Raw genomic sequence first — 16,145 nt, 5'->3', positions numbered from 1 at the left:
ATATTATGCAAAAAAGCCCCTGAAGTGTCTTAAAAGTGTTTTTCCCATTAAAAGGAAATTAATCAGTGGCAGATCCACTGTAAGGAAAGCCACAAAATAACACATTAGTAGCTTAAGCATAATTTTTACAAAGCCTAAAATATCATCAGAACTTATTTTGGGGTGCTAGTCTAATTTAGAACTAAAGTAATAGTCAGATTCCAAATAAAATTGTTACCTATAGGTCAATCTGAGCAGATACACTGAGGGTGAATACACTTCACAGTGAGTTCTACGCTTTTCTTATGAGTCTCACAGCAGCTGTAACAACATCCACCAGGACTTTATATGATCTGAGTGGTGCATTTGCAGGTTGCAGGACACTTCTGCTTCACCAGTGAGTGACTACAGCCAAACAAAGTTTGCAGGTTCTTGCAGTTTCCAAGGAGGTCTTGATGCTTGCAAGGATTGGCTAAAATAAAAGAGAGAGAAACAAAGACGTGAAATATTAATTGAAAACCAAGTTTTGGTTTGATACTTCTGCATTTTCCAAAAAGATTTGAGTTTTTCTTGTCTGTATAATCTTTGTATTTTTGCTCTGCTGTTAAAATTGCTTGAATATTATAGAAAGGGAATGCAGGTGGAAAGGTGAGTATCAACCACCCCGTTGAGACTGGAAGGGACCTCTGGAGGTCATCTGGTCCAACTGGCCCCTGCTCAGTGTGATGCCTGTTCTGGTGGGATATTTAACCACTGTTGTTGCAAGGGGTGGGTAATGAAAGGAGCAGCTCTAGGATCTTTCATCCAGATTAGCAAGAAATAACTGCAAAAGTAAAATGCTACACAGGATCAACATCACTATCTGAGGTAATGCACTGTTTGTTTTGAGGAGGAGAATAGAGTCACTTACTGCAAAGTCCTTTGTCACAGTGGCCAGGACAGTCTGCACATTTTGGTCCACTTCTGTAAGGTGTAGCTATTTGCATTGCATTATTTCCTCTGAAATTTGAAAGAAATACAAGACATGAAAAGATTAACATGAAGATCTGGGCCATTAAGAGGAGTTATCACAGTGAAAGGCATCCAGAAGGTTTTGGATAAAAATATTTTCATAGGCAGTCATGTTTTAGTTTCAGATATTCATAGAATACAATAAACTTTAAAAAAGAGGGACAATAAGGCTTGGAGAAACAAAATTAATTGATTATTTGTATAGCATTATCCACAAAAAAATTAAGTGCTTTCTAACTCTGCTTTTCTAATGGCTTGCAAGTGTTTGGGGCTTATAAGGCAATCATAAAATCACAGAATCATAGAATTATTTGGGTTGGGAGAGACCTTAAAGATCACCTTGTTCCAACCCCCTGCCATGGGCAGGGACACCTTCCACTAGACCAGGTTACTTAATAACCTCAGCAGACCCTTTTTGACACCAGCTGCTTGAGATGGGCTATTTACCTCTAAATATTCTTTTGCTGCCGGCTTTCACTTTGCATCTGACTTTCTGCTTTGTGGTCCAAGTTATAGCATGGTTTGTACCTGATTCTGCCAGAGATACACCTTTGTTCATCTGCTGAAATTTCCCTAATAACTGTTTCAATGTGAAATAAAATAAATATTGCTATTTAACCTGCTGTTAAGCCCACAATTCACATTAGTATTTTTAAAACTATAAAAGGCTAAAGTAGACTGCAGTCATTTTATCCTACACGTGGCCAGTGGGGCACAGGGGGTTTTGGAAACATATCCATAATCCATAATTATCCATATCCGTAATGAGTAAGCAGGCAGTACGTACGCAGGGCAGTATTGGCAAACGTAAAAGTACTTGTAGGAGTTCGTAGGGCAGTAGGAAACTGCACATCCAACCTGGTAACTGTTGTACCAGATTAGCTGTAGAATAAAAAATAAGCACATTATTTCAGTCATCTTTATAGAATTCTCAACAAAAAGCTAATAAAATATCAGAAGGTACTTTTTTCTTCCATTTTTTTCTATTCAGCTTTTAAGTTAACAGTTTAGTAGTCAGAAAAAATACATAGAAAAATTAGTTTATCATCTCCAAATATTTTTGAACATATTTTCTGAAAGGAGACTTAAGTTTCAAGTCAAATACTTTCATCTTGGATATTTTGTTTTGACAATTCTTAATCAGGAATTTCATCCATATAGAGAAAATATTTATTTCTAAATTAAATGTATTTATTTAAATGTATTTTTAAATTAAAGGTATTTTTATATTAAAGATATTTCTAAATTAAAGGTATTTCTAAAGAATAGTGTTTCTCTTGTGGACAGCTCTTAAAAAATACTGGTTCCATTGCCTCATAATTAGATAGAAAAGAATTTTAATTTATCATTCATCTTTGCATCAGAACGTAAATGATAGATAATAGTTTGATGACACTAATAATTTTTTTTAATAATTATAAATAACTCCCAGCTGCCTTAACTGTACTGCTGTAATTTTAGTGTATCACTGCACTGTGTTTCCGTTTTCCTTACCTGAGTGTAGCTCTCGATGTTGACATTTTTGGAAGTTGCTCCATATCCATATTTGAAATTGGAGGACTGACTGGACCATGTTTGGATTGTTTCAGGCCATGTTCTTGGGTAAGATGATAGCAGCACATTCTCACCACAGGTGAGACCTGCAGTAGAAGTAAGTCTGGTTTATTCCTTAGGAGAGAAGCAAGCTGTGGGGTGGGAGGTGGGACAGAGGGGTTGGAGTTTTAGTCTAAAAAAAAAAGTCCAGGATGCCAATCTCTTTGTCCTGTGATTTTAAGAGGAGGACAGTCCACCTCATCCTCTGAAAGCTGCAGGGAATGTTACTCTGATTTTATGAGCTTTCAGGCACAGATACTTAGACCACAAAACTTTACACAAAAATGTCTGTACTTAGTCACACCAACAGTCATCTATGGCACTGTCTTGTTTCCAGTAGGAGACAAAAGTGGACACGTGAAAGGCACAAATATAGGGCAAGTACATACCCTCTCTCCAGTTCCAACAAATTGTCTTCAGGGTATTTATCTGACAAAGATGATGGTTTTGTGTTTAATAATCATAGAATCATAGAATGGTTTGAGTTGTGAGGGACCTAAAGATCATCTAGTTCCAGTCCCCCTGCCATATATAGGAACACCTTTTGCTAGACCGGGTCCTAAAAAGGTATTCTAATAATAATAGCTATTCCAATAATCCTAAAAAGCAGTTCTACAACAGATTAAAAGTTATCTTTATTTCTATTTCACATTCCCAGGGGTCATCTGCAAACATTAACCCATCAGCTCAGGTTCCACCCTTGTCACTACCATTAAGGGTTCTCTGCTCCCTTGGACTGATTCTCATCTGACACTTATTTGCCCACTTCTGAGCATTTTTGGCAGCTTTATCACTCCACACCTGAAAGACAGAAAGGAAGAAGTATCCAGGTTATAAATAGGTTAGTGCTGTCCATGAGAAATAAAAAAAAATGGGGAATGGCTTGGGTGTTGTGCACTGAATGTCCCCATGGTCCTCAACAGAAAGAGAAGGAGTTGTGGCAGTTTACATTCCTGGGGCACAGGAACCATATTTTTTCTACTCTTGAAGATTCCAGAGCAGGCAACTCTGCACAGTCGTATCAGACAGTCCTGATCTCCAGATGCTCCTGATTATTAGGATTTTTATAACGTACTGTTGCTTTCTGTCAGACTTGTGTCTGAGTGAACATTGCAGGGAGCAGCGCACTAAATAGTATAGAACTGATTTTCAGTCCAGGTACAGCTGAGATGGAGTAAGAGGCACCAGCTGGGCTTTGAACCTGGGGAATGTTTGCAAGTCTCACTGTGCAGGTTTAACCACAAAGCACCAACCAGCTCTTCTGCTCATGGGATAGGGATAATAAGGAATATTGGGAGTGAAAGGGATGGGAGAAATGATGGGCAAAGCAAACTCAGGTGAGGACAAACGGTTATGCAGATCTAGGTCTTTTATCTCCCCCCTGACAGTGTGTGATTCAGAAGCTGCTGCTCGGACTCCTGCTCCTCCTTTCCTTCACATGCTCTTTGCTTCATCCAGGGCATGTGTTTTGCTTTTTGGAATTATGGAATCATAGACAGTTTGGGTTGGAATGCACCTTGAAGGGTCATCTAGTCCAACCCCTCTGCAATGAACAGGGACATCTTCAACTAGACCTGGCTGCTCAGAACTCCATCCAACCTGTCCTTTAAAACTTCCAGGGATGGGGCAGCCACAGCTTCTCTTGGCAATCTCTGCCAGTGTTTCACCACCCTTATCATTAAAAATCTTCTTCCTATATCTAATCTAAATCAACCCTCTTTTAAATGAACACCATTAACCCTTGTGTTATTGCAAGAGGACCTGACAAAATGTTTTCCCCCATCTTTCTTATAGACCCACTTTAGGTATTGGAAGAGGCTCTAAGGTCTCCCCAGAGCATTCTCTTCTCCAGGCTGAACAGCTCCAATTTTCTGTCTGTCTGCACAGCAGAGCTGCTCCAGCCCTCTGATTCATTTTGTGGTCTCCCCTGGACTCACTCCAACAGTTCCATGTCCTTCTGATGGTGGGGACCCGAGAGCTGGAGACAGCTCTGCAGGTGGGGTCTCTCCTGATGGGGCAGAGGGGCAGAATCCCCTCCATTTCCCTTCTACCCACACTGCTGGGGAGGAGCCCAGGACACAGTTTGCTTTCTGGGCTGCATGTGGGCATTGCTGGCTCATGTTGAGTTTCTCATCCACCAACACCCCCAAGTCCTTCTTTTCAGGGCTGCTCTCAACCTCTTCATCCCTCAGCCTGCTTTGATACTGGGGTTTCTTTATCTTCTCTTTTAAGGGAAAAGCAGGCAAGTTGTAATGCATAGCTTACCATCTTCAACATATTCCTGGCCGTGGGAAATACTGATCTGCGTATTTCATTGTGTTGATCAAGGATCTCTTTTTGGTTTTTAGACTTAGAATGAGGAAAGGAGAAAATTTTCCCTGTTTTATATGGAAAACCCTGGAAAACAACAACAATGAAGGTCCCAGTTAAGAGAAGTTTAATAAACAAATAAATTATGAGCTTCTCCTCAATACAAAATTTCTTGGAAATTCTCAATGACCTTTTATTTGTTCTTCTATTATTACAATATTTTTTTCTTCCCTCCTTGATTTAAACTGCACTTTTCATTAGGAGATATGACCTTAAATGAGATTTGTAGATAGGAATGCAGCCTTCAGATTTCTCCACATCAAATATGGAGAAAGCTTAGCTCTGGAACCAAATCTCAAGGCTGGTTTAAACCTCTTGTGTGCACTGAAAAAAAGCCTCTAGCTCTTGTGTGTTGTAAGCTCTGGAAGTATGTGAAGCTGCATTAGAATTTAGGACTGTTTGCAGACCTTCAGAAGAACCTTAGGTCAACAAAGCAATGAATGACTTGGGTTGTCTCTTAAACAACATTGTCAGGGCATCAGTCCTTGCACAGAAAAGGAGCTGCAATGCTTACACTGGAGTTTTCAGGCTAAAACATCCCTCAGGAAAAGATTCTTCCTACTTAATATCTAAACCTGAGGCATCTCAGTCTAAGATAGACACCTTCACTGTCTTTGTCATTACTGGAAAGGGCACAGGAAGCTCAGTCCATAACATCTGCACTTCATTTTAGAAGTGGAAGAAGCATTTTCTTAAGTACCTCCTTCTCCATTAGTAGTGAGACTGACAGAGATCTGAACAACTAATACTTTGATGCTGAAGTCAGTGAGATGGGTTCTGCCATTGGTGCAAAGGTCTCTTTTCTAGGCACTGGTTCGTCTTATTTAATTCTAGATAGCCACAGAATAGATGTAAATATCCAAAAGTCATCTCAGTTTACCTTTATGGTCAATGAGAAAACATAAAATGAGACTAAATTTTGAAATGTCCAAATATTATGAATGAATCCCACTGCTTTTCCTTCACAGCTCAACTCTAGGTTTTAAAGAATGTAGATAGTGGCTTAAAATGGCATCTAATGCCATTTGAAGTGTCCAGAGAGCCCTAGATATGTGTAGCTCACTGTACAGCCACTTGTGAGTGTCTCAGGGACCCTGGAGAGTCTCAAGCTGCACTGAGACATGTTTGGGCAACTGAACGTACCCCAAGAAGAAGTGTAGTACGTCTTGTTTAATTTAAGACATTTGCAGTGGTAGAAATAACAACTCAACCACTTATTTTAGGCTGCTATACTCAGATAAAGGAAAGAAGCAACTTAGGACATATATCCCCTGAGATTTATAGAAGAAAGAGACTATTTGGTTCCCTGAAGTACTTATTTATTTTCATTCATTAATAAGATATTGATAAATAGCTCACATTTAAATTCCTACATAATAGATCTCTACATCTTACAAGGTTAATCCTCTCTAAGAGATTTAAAAATCATATTTCTGGTTCTTAGCTAAATTGTTTATTTATTTGTGGTAAATGTGTTTTTAAAATTAATCTCATGAAGGGAAGAATATTTTAATAGGCAGAATCACAGAATGGTTTGGATTGGAAGGTACCTTAAAGATTCAGTAACTCCAAACCCCCTGTCATGGACAGGAACATCTTCCACTAGACCAGGTTGCTCAACCAATACACAAATAACAAAAATAATAAAAATAATAATAACAATAATAATACAAAACCCCATGAAAAATAAGAGGTCATCTTTGCTATGTTATATTAACATGTTAACAATAATTTCACCTCTGAGCTGTAAACATCTGGAGATCACTAGACCAGACTGCACCAGGTCAGGTACCTACAAAATGGGCTCAGATATGGCTGTTTTGCAGATGAATATTCCTACCTGTCCATCACACTGGTGTAGCAGAGCAGCCAGGAAAATGATTGCAGTTAGTAGATCCATTTCTACAATGGGAAAAAAAAACCACAAAGAAAAACCCAAACTCCATTAATCTTTGTTCCATATAGTTCATGGCATAACGTGGTATGTGAGAAAGATGCAAAACTGTTGCAAAGTCAAGCCTGCACAAAGAAGTTTATAAGCTGAATATAAGCTGGATGTGCTGAAACTGTGCAAATGAGTGTATGATGGTGCATGGGCACCACTGTCTCCTACAGACAGATTCCACCTTGCATTGAAGCAGGGACTGTAAGTAGCATAAAAGTGTATGTTACTTGGATCAGTCCCCCTTTGAACTTCTTTATTCAAGATATCTTGAATTTGCAGCATTTCTTTCATCTTTGCTCCCTTGTATTAAAAAAAACCCCATTAATGCGTTCAGTGCTGTCACATCAGTGTCCTGCTCAAGCATCATCCATAGTGAGAACTGGTTTTTTGGAGTGGAGCACTAAACACATCAACAGTTGTCTCCATTTCTGTCCCTGTTCCCTGTTTCCTCATTAAATCAACCTCATAAGGGCTGATTTAATGGTGGTGATCACCCTCATGTTACATCTGACACTGAGACATATGATAATATTACCAAATAATGTTGGCTATTGCCCTCTGGCTCCTAAGACATCTTATAGAAGCAAATACCACAGATATACACAGACAGTCTGAAACTCACTTGTGTATATAGGATGTTTTTTCTACATATAAGAAGAAGTAAAAAATATATGTCTTTGTATTGATGAGGATATATGAGTTAATGCAAAGATGTGGCAAAACCCGAAGGAAGACTAACTCTGAACTCAAGAGGATCTAGGAAATCCTGCTTGATAGGGAAACTAACACTGCAAAATTCTTTCTTATATCTACTCTAAATTGACCCTCCTTTAGTTTAGAACCATTACGCCTTGTCCTATCATGTCATTCAGATATTCGGTCTTTAGCTTGTTTTCCCATGATTTCATAAGGAAATCACTTGCATGAGGTAGAGGCAGGGATCTCACTGATATTGATGAATAAATTCATAAACTGAAGGGGTATCTTTGGCCACTGGGTAGTTGTCTTACCTTTACATGCAGAAACAAAATCTCTCTGGGACTTCCCAGATAAGTGTTGCAACTGGAAACATAAAACATTTCTAGATCCAGAGTTAAACGGTTAAAATACTTCTGCACATCTTCGACTGCAACATCAAATCTGTCCCTTGGACTAAATGTGTTGGGCTTTACTTTCAAAGTCAAAAGATAGAGATTCCCAGATACAATTATCCTTCACTGTCAAGAGAGTTCAATCCACTAAATTATTTCTATCCTTCTGAAAAGACAAATGCCAGCAATGCACTTTGAGGTAGCTCTACGTGAAAACCTGAGGTTTCATGCAAATTTGATTCAGTGTAAAAAAAAAATAATACATAAATTGATAGCTACAAAGCTAGAAACCATGTTCTATTTTAAAAATGCAGTCATGTTTATTCTGGTGTTTCACTCCTCAGCAGAACCTTTCTCCTGCCAGCTAAATCAGCTTTCAGGGAAAACCAGGTTTGAAAGTATGGAAAAGGAGGAATATTTATCTTTTCAGAAACTTTGATAATTTTTTTCTTCTCTGAGTTTACACTATTTTCATTACAAAAAATTCACTCTGTATTAAGAAAAGACAATCAACTTATTGCATACTATAATATATATTAGACATTTTAGTAGCTTAAATAGTGAAAGCTTGGACAGATATTTAACATTTAGAGATGACACAATTCTGAGTTCAGCTGTACTGGTATATCCCAATATTCAGGTGAAATAAATTCAACATAAAAATAATCCAAAAGAAATTAGAAAAGCATTTCCCATTGTGGACCATGCTCTGCAAAAGGAATTTATTTATGTTCACAGTTGAAGAAAGAAGCAAGTGGATCTAAGTGGTATATTTTGATCTAAAGAAATATGGGAATTACACTCCACTGATGCCATTTCTCACCCCCACTGGTGGAGGGTGTGCTTTCAGAGCAGAAGATATTATTTATCTTACATTCTTCCTTTGAGATAATATAAGCATTTTCTTTTAATTATCACATTTGACAATGCTTGGATATTAACTCCATTAGCCTCCATAGCACAGTGCCCAACCAATACTGCCCGAGTGACTCTTGGGATAAAATCCTAAGACTGAAGTTAAATTTTGCATACTTTACCTTCAACCAAACAGAATCCTTCTGTGTCCAAGGAAGTGGCAGCAGAGCGAGAGGCTCTCCTCAGTCCAGGGCTCTCACTATATATACATGTTCCCTTTTTTTTTCCTCGTCAATATTTATTGCTGATAAATGACATCAGCTTTGGGACTGCCCATTGTGGAAGAAGGAACTTTTCTTAAGAAACAGGTGCCTGAAAATTAACCAATCCAGCTCCATTGTTCTGGATTCCTTTTGCTTGTCTCCAGGGCGAGGACAAAGAGAAGATAAAAGACCTGTCCTTTTGCAGCAGTTTGACTCTGATTGGGCCAAAATGCTTCTAGTCTGCTTAGCAAGCTACAGTGCTAATGTGCTCACAAAGTAAAAGCTTGAGGTTAGGGCTGGTTGCTTTGCAATTGTCTTTTCTGACTCTGGCAAAAGAGTGGGATAAATATTTTGAGGGAGAGACGTAAGTCAGCAACTTTGCCACGTGCAGAATGCCCAATGTTGCACAATGGGCAACACAGTGGTATTTTCTTCCAAGTGGTTCCTGAACTTCCATTTGCTGAATAAAGTTTGTATTCCATTAGCTCACTAAGGATGTGGCACTAGGCGTCTCTTTTTACAAGGGCATGCAATGATAGGACAAATAGGAATGGCTTTAAACTGAAAGGCGGCAGGTTTAGATCAGATATTAAGAAGAAATTCTTTATAAGTGCATGGTGAGACATTGGAACAGGTTTCCCAGTGAAGCTGTGGTTGCCCCATCCCTGGAAGTTGAGGCAGGTTGGAGGGGGTTTGGAGCAACCTGGTCTAGTGGAAGGTGTCCCTGCCCATGGAAGGGTGGTTGGAACTGGATGGTGTTTAAAGTTCCTTCCAAGCCAAACTATTCTGTGGTTCTGTGATTACTGTACACATAACTCACTCCATGTGTTGTTTAAGAGTAACCTACTTGCAGAATGACTGCAAGTGTTACATCTTCCTTCTTTGAAGGGTATGTGTTTTGCTCTAATGAGGCATAGAATGATTTGAATTGGAAAGGAACCTAAAAATCTTCTAGTTTCAACCCCCTGCCATGAGCAGGAACACCTTCCACTAGACCAGGTTGTTCAGAGTCCTGTCCAACCTGGCATCACTCAGCTCACCTTTCCTATTTGCAGACTCTTTGCTTTCACTCGCTTGTAAGGTAATATCACAAAGGCAGCTTTGACAGGTCCTTACTGCACAAACACAACCTGTCTTGCTTCTTTCCACGGTGTCTGTTGGCTTTCAGAAGGCAAAAGAAGCAGCACATCTCCCCTGTCCTTTCTTGAGTTCCCTTCCTCGTCCTTGCCTTTGCTGTGGTGTGTTGCACTGAGCACCCTTTTCACCATGCTGGGTTGAGGTTTCTGCCCACACTGTAACTCAATATTGTTTCATTGTCTCCAGATTTCTGCAGCTATGTGCTGTTGCCAGCTTTTTAATCTTGAATTATAATCCCTGTGTTGGAAAACACACCTCCCCTTGTTCTTTGTTTGTGTAGCGGGCAGCACTGATGGGAAGTCACTTGTGATAAGGTCTCCCACATCCTTCCATGTTTTGAGATAAGGGAAAAGGTGCTTTTTTGTCTGAAGTGCTTGGGACAATTTTGATGAGACCAAGGTTATCACCATGAGAAAGCCTAATAAACCACCTACCATGATTATTAAGATTGGATTTTTCTTGACTGTGAGGGGAGACAGTCTAGGATCTCCATTTTCTCAGTGTCCTGGGAGATACTTCCATTATTTTACCCCATCCACTGTACACAGAAATTTTCATTAATTATATACAGTCACCTGAGCTTTATTTGTACAGTTCAAATGAAATTATACTACTCAAAGTATTTCTTTGAAACATGCCACACCTGTTTAAATACTTAAACCCATTTGTTCCATAAAGAATTATTGTCAGATATGCTACAATTCATGGTCCATGAGTAAAATACTTGGGAAGTAAAAAAAAGATTAACAAAACTGACATCCGGAACCATGGTACAAAGAACAATTTAGTATAGCAATTTCCACTTCCCCATGTGGATTACCTGAAGGGATGGAACAATTCAATAAAAAAAAATAAATTAAGAATCAATTCCACAGAGTTCTGCAAATATATGCAAATTTTTAAAGATAAATCTATGGAAAGTTCTTAAAAAAATTCAACTTGAGATATTTGACTGTAAGTTCTTCTTCCAACACTTGTGTAAACCTGAGCTGCAAAAATGTGATTTAATCTCAAACAAGGAAGACAAAAATCCAGTTTCTTCAACTCTTTATTTCCAGTGAAGTTAATGACAGCTCAGGTAATGCTTTACATTAAAATCCATGCAGTTCTGTGTGGTTCAGAGCTTGTATAAATCTTTTTCTTAGCTATGCAAAACGCCTTGCAGGCTTAACCTTGTTTGGCAAAAAGGAACATTATTGATTTTTAACATGTGACCCAACTCACCTTCCTCTCCATATTATTATTATTAAGGAAACAACTAACAGAGTAATCAATCAATCAATCAATCAATCAGTTGCTATCAGAGGGGTAGATGCCTCACCAAAAGATCTCTCCCAGGCAAAGGCAAGGCACGTAAATGCCAAAAGTATCTTTGAAGGCATTGGACTACCAGGGCTGAGGTGTTGGGCACAGATGACCTGCAAATTGGAAACTGTGACTGCAGCACCATTCTAATTCTGCACCATTAGTTTTGAACTGGAGGAGGTGTGTGTTCAGCCAGGATGAAAAGCAGGTAGATAAAATCTGTGCTTCTCAGAAAAACACAGCATTCCATGTCTGCCTTTGGTCTTCAGAGAGCCAAGCTACTCACCATGGCTCTTCTCAAACACCTTTCAGTCTAAGCAGATGTTTTGATCAGCTTGGGGCCCCATCTGCAGCCTTTAGGGGTTGAAATTTGCATTCAAAGGAGACATTTTAGGGACCATTGACTCCAGGTGACCTCTCAGGTGTGCTGTTGGAGGAAGACCTGCAGGCTGGCAGTGTGTTGTGGCTGCCCCATCCCTGGTAATGTTCAGGATCAAGTTGGATGGGGCTCTGAGTAACCTGGTCTAATAGAAGGTGTCCCTGCCCGTGGCAGGGGTTGGAACTTGACGACCTTTTAAGGTCCCTTCCAACTCAAACCATTCTGGGGTTCTGTGGTTGCAGTATGTCCTTTCATGATGCTGTGAAACTTGAAACCATTGCCTTGGTGACTATTCATCACCAAGGAAATAAACAAAAACCCTAAATGAACCAATAGTAACTGTACATAAACACAGTATTATGGAATAATTAAAAAGAATTGTTATCCCTCCCTTCCGCCCCCATAAAATGACCTGTGAAAAATAGGCTGTGCCTTAGAGTTGTTTTTCTACATGGTTCTAAAAAATTTGCAGCAAGGAGAGTTCATGGTTTCCCTGGATAATAAACTTTGTTCTTTCCTAGCCTTATTGCTCTATAACTGCTTTTAAAGTCTAACATATGGAATTGCAGAAGGAAGTTGTGTGTGTCTGTGTGAAAGTCATTTTCATGAGGTCCAAAATGAATTAGCAAATGATTCAATCACTAAAATGATACACTTTTCATATCAAAGCTCAATACGTGTGTGTGTTCATGCTCTTTTCAATCTTCTCTGTTGAAATGTGGCAAAGCTGAGCAGTGTAAAAATGCATAATAGTCTTTTTTAAGCGTGTACAGATTGGCACTTCAGCTACACTTTGGATGTAGTAATTAATTAGAAACATTTTCTAATTTTATACCATGGGACATCAAAAATCTGCCTCCAGAAAAGAAATCTGTGGTAAAACTCATTCCAATTCCTGGGACAACTCAATAGTGAAAGTCTTGTATTTGAGCTAGACTTTTTCATCTCCTTTTTAGTAAATAGATAAAACACACTTTAAAAGTCACCTTTAGGAAGCAGCATATCTAATTTATTTAAAATATTAGATTAGAATAAGTGAAAGTATCAGATACGGGTCAATGAGAGAGATAAGCTACATCCCTTCAATCGCATCTCTCCCATAAAACAAATAAACCAATGGTTGTCATGAGTGAATGTTAATAATATGGAAGGATACAAGGAAAGTGAACACAGAAGAATTCAGCATGGAAACCTCACGTAGAACAGCACTATTTTTTTCAGACATGTCTTCTTCTGCAATAGTCAGAACCAAACAAAACATAGTCATGCACAGCGGATCTTTTAGACCAAATCTGTTATTTAAAATAAATCTGATGAACAGGAAACAGAGAAAACAAACCAAAGTACCATTTCTTAGAATGCAAACTGACTTTTGATATAGGTGAGCTATTTATGTCTTTTTTTTTTTCAAAGAAAGTGGAAAATACACCCATTTTCCTCCAGCTAATAGTGGAAGACACAAAGAAATGCAGACTAAAACTGTCATTGACATCTCAAATTTAATGATGATCTGGAGATATTTGTTTTTTACTCATAGAAAAAAATTGTTTTACAGGCTCAACTTCAGTTTACACTGTTAATGACTTCAGACATGGGTGTCTGTGAAAAAAAAGCTACACAAATTGAAGATTTTCATTAATTCTTTTTTGTTTGCTTCATGAATTTGCTTGAAAAAAGGTTTTCTCTAATTTAACAATAGTGACAACAATATAGGATCTTCTACTGTGAAATCTTTAAAAAAAGGTGGGCCCTAAATTAATTATTTACATGCTTATATTCCTTAAATGTTTATATATGAGCATTTTAGCCTTTTCCTGCATTTGACTTAAGAGTAAACCAGAGGTATTGTAGATGGCATAGAAAGAAGGTTGGTCTTCTTGTAATAGTGTTCAGTTGGTAAAAAATATCTTGAACTTGTTGCAACAGAAAATTATGTTGAAATGTAAAAGATATAAGGAAAATCGAATTTACAAATCAGTAAATCTTACATGGAGCATTCCATTGGACTGGTTGTAGTAAGAAAATGATAAACATTTGGAGCAGTGAAAAGAAGTATTCATTGAATCTCCATTTAAAATCACAGAATCTAAGCTTGAAGAGCTATTTGGAAATGATATTGCTGATTAATTGCAGTTTGACTCATAATAATTCCTGAATTAACTGCATATAGACACAGCCAAGGTTCTTTGTGGAGTGGCTTCTCACAATTTTTTTTTTTTTGTAGTAGCATAGATTTTATAACACTCTGAATTTGGAAACTACATGATAAAAGATGGATCTAACCTACATAACCAGAGAGTATTTTACAGACATTCACAGAATATCTTGAGTGAGAGGGCTTTCCACACCCCTCACTAAAGCTGAACCATTCCACAGCCTGACATGCAGGAAACATGGGATGGGAAAAAAGGCAAGGAGTATGTAATTTCCTGAAAAAGACCCTGAGAAAAAGTGCTGTAAAGAGAGGCACAGATTTCTGGTTTCTGCATCCTGCAATGTTTTCCCCTTTAGAGAGACATGATCTGATAGAAAATATACACTCATTCCAGAGAGAGGAACCTAGAACACTCTGTTCTGTAAGGGACTGCAGAAAAATAACTGGTAAGGAAATAATATTTCCTGATTGAAACTGATACACATCTTTTACAGCTTTCTGCTGCTGGAGAATATCCAGTTATTCACAGCAGTATCGATATCTTGGTACACATGCTTATGTTAATGCTTTTCTGTGGAAAAGGGAGGGAAAAGCAAATACATACAATTCTTCATAAATCAATGAATAGACTCTTTTGAGAGAAGTCATAAAATACAGTTGTGTCTGACTAAAAGACAGTATCTAAAATGTAGATTTCTAAATCTGACAGAGGGAAGGAGATCTTCCAGGTTAGTGAAGACCTAAGTATAAATGTAGCAACATGTACGGAGGCACTTGGCACCATTTCATATAAAACAAGATGTCCAAGACACCCTTGCAGCGCTAAAGATGTTGCAAAGTACATGTGGAAGACCTGTACCTTTCCAGATTGTAGCTGGAGCCCTGGCAGGAAACCCTGGGGCACCTCAGGAAGTTGTGGACTCACAACTGAACTAAATGCTTAGATGAATGTGAAAGGCTGAGGGAACTGGAATTGTTCAGCCTGGAGAAGAGAAGGCTCCAGGGACACCTCTAGAGCACCTTTCAGTACATAAAGGGGCTCCAAGAGAGCTGGAGAGGGACTGTGGACAAGGGCCTGGAGGGGCTAAACAAGGGGTGATGACTTCAAACTGACAGAGGGCAGGGTTAGGTTAGATGTTAGGAAGAAATTCTTTACTCAGAGAGTAGTGAGACACTGGCACAGGTTGCCCAGAGAAGCTGTGGCTGCCCCATCCCTGGAAGTGTTCAAGGCCAGGTTGGATGGGGCTTGGAGCAACCTGGTCTAGTATGTGGCATCCCTGCCCATGGTGAGGGGGTTTGGAACTTGATATTTAAGGTCACTTCCTACACAAGTCATTCTATTAATATTAATTGACTGCTCTATAGCAATGCAGGCAGTATGTGCAACTATGAAATTATTAATTATAGCTCTTAAATCTAATTTAAGGTACAGATCCACTATCAAATTACAATTTTATAAATAATGTGATCCAATCTTCTTCCCCCTGCCAAGAAGTTGACCTGATAAAAAGTACCTTGGGTTGTTCAGTGGGTGCCCCTCAGCTGTTCTGGGGGACTCATGTCCACAGGTTGGTATCACTGATGTCTGCAGGTGTCCACACTTTTGTTGCCAGAAGATTCACTTTCTAGTGCTCTTTGATTCTATTCTTCATTTTCCATTTTTTCTGAGTTTGACCCCAGATTTTTCCTGACCTCGCACCCCATTACCTCCTCTCCAACTCCTCTCAAAAAAACAGTCCTTTCCTAATCCCATTTTCCCCTTTGAACCTAGTTTTGCTTCTAATGTATCCAAACCACATTTCTGAGCATTCCCTATGCAATCTTGACTTTGTATGGTATTACTGGCACAGTAGGTGTGAGTGTCATTGCAAACCAAACCAGCCCTGCCATTTTTCCTGCTCATACTGTCTGTACTTACTTTACCATATCCAGTCACTTGACATAATTATTCTATTTGAGCCTTGATTCTCCCACTTGAACACAAGTAGGTTCTTATCTCATGTGCCAGCAGTTTGCATACCAGAGCAGCAGAGTAACTTGTTTCACATTTCTGCTTTGGGTA

General features: G+C 38.8%; 1 protein-coding gene across 1 annotated transcript; it reads right to left on the bottom strand.

Moving 5' to 3' along the window:
- Positions 1-181: 181 nt before the first annotated feature.
- On the bottom strand, positions 182-6,853 carry LOC113961970 (cysteine-rich venom protein-like). The gene is made up of 7 exons (XM_027672728.1): positions 6,794-6,853; positions 4,849-4,980; positions 3,294-3,384; positions 2,485-2,630; positions 1,778-1,872; positions 890-978; positions 182-451 (listed from the first exon to the last, which is right to left on the bottom strand). Exons 1-7 carry the CDS (start codon positions 6,851-6,853, stop codon positions 324-326), a joined length of 741 nt encoding a protein of 246 aa, XP_027528529.1. The 3' UTR covers positions 182-323.
- Positions 6,854-16,145: the final 9,292 nt, after the last annotated feature.

Source organism: Neopelma chrysocephalum, unplaced genomic scaffold (assembly GCF_003984885.1).
Source record: "Neopelma chrysocephalum unplaced genomic scaffold, ASM398488v2 Primary Assembly neopelma1_97517, whole genome shotgun sequence".
Taxonomy (NCBI): Eukaryota; Metazoa; Chordata; class Aves; order Passeriformes; family Pipridae; genus Neopelma; species Neopelma chrysocephalum.
The sequence above is the reverse complement of the archived record's forward strand: the minus strand, read 5'-3'. Positions and strand labels throughout refer to the sequence as shown.

Bases quoted from the DNA above. Each gene is read 5' to 3' on its own strand.
- LOC113961970 (XM_027672728.1), bottom strand. From the start codon at position 6,853: ATGGATCTACTAACTGCAATCATTTTCCTGGCTGCTCTGCTACACCAG. The intron at 2,631-3,293 runs GTAGTGACAAGG...CTTCTACTGCAG, and splicing joins GGAGCAGAGAACCCTTAATG to GTCTCACCTGTGGTGAGAAT. The intron at 979-1,777 runs GTACGTACTGCC...TTCAAATTTCAG, and splicing joins GTTTGCCAATACTGCCCTGC to AGGAAATAATGCAATGCAAA.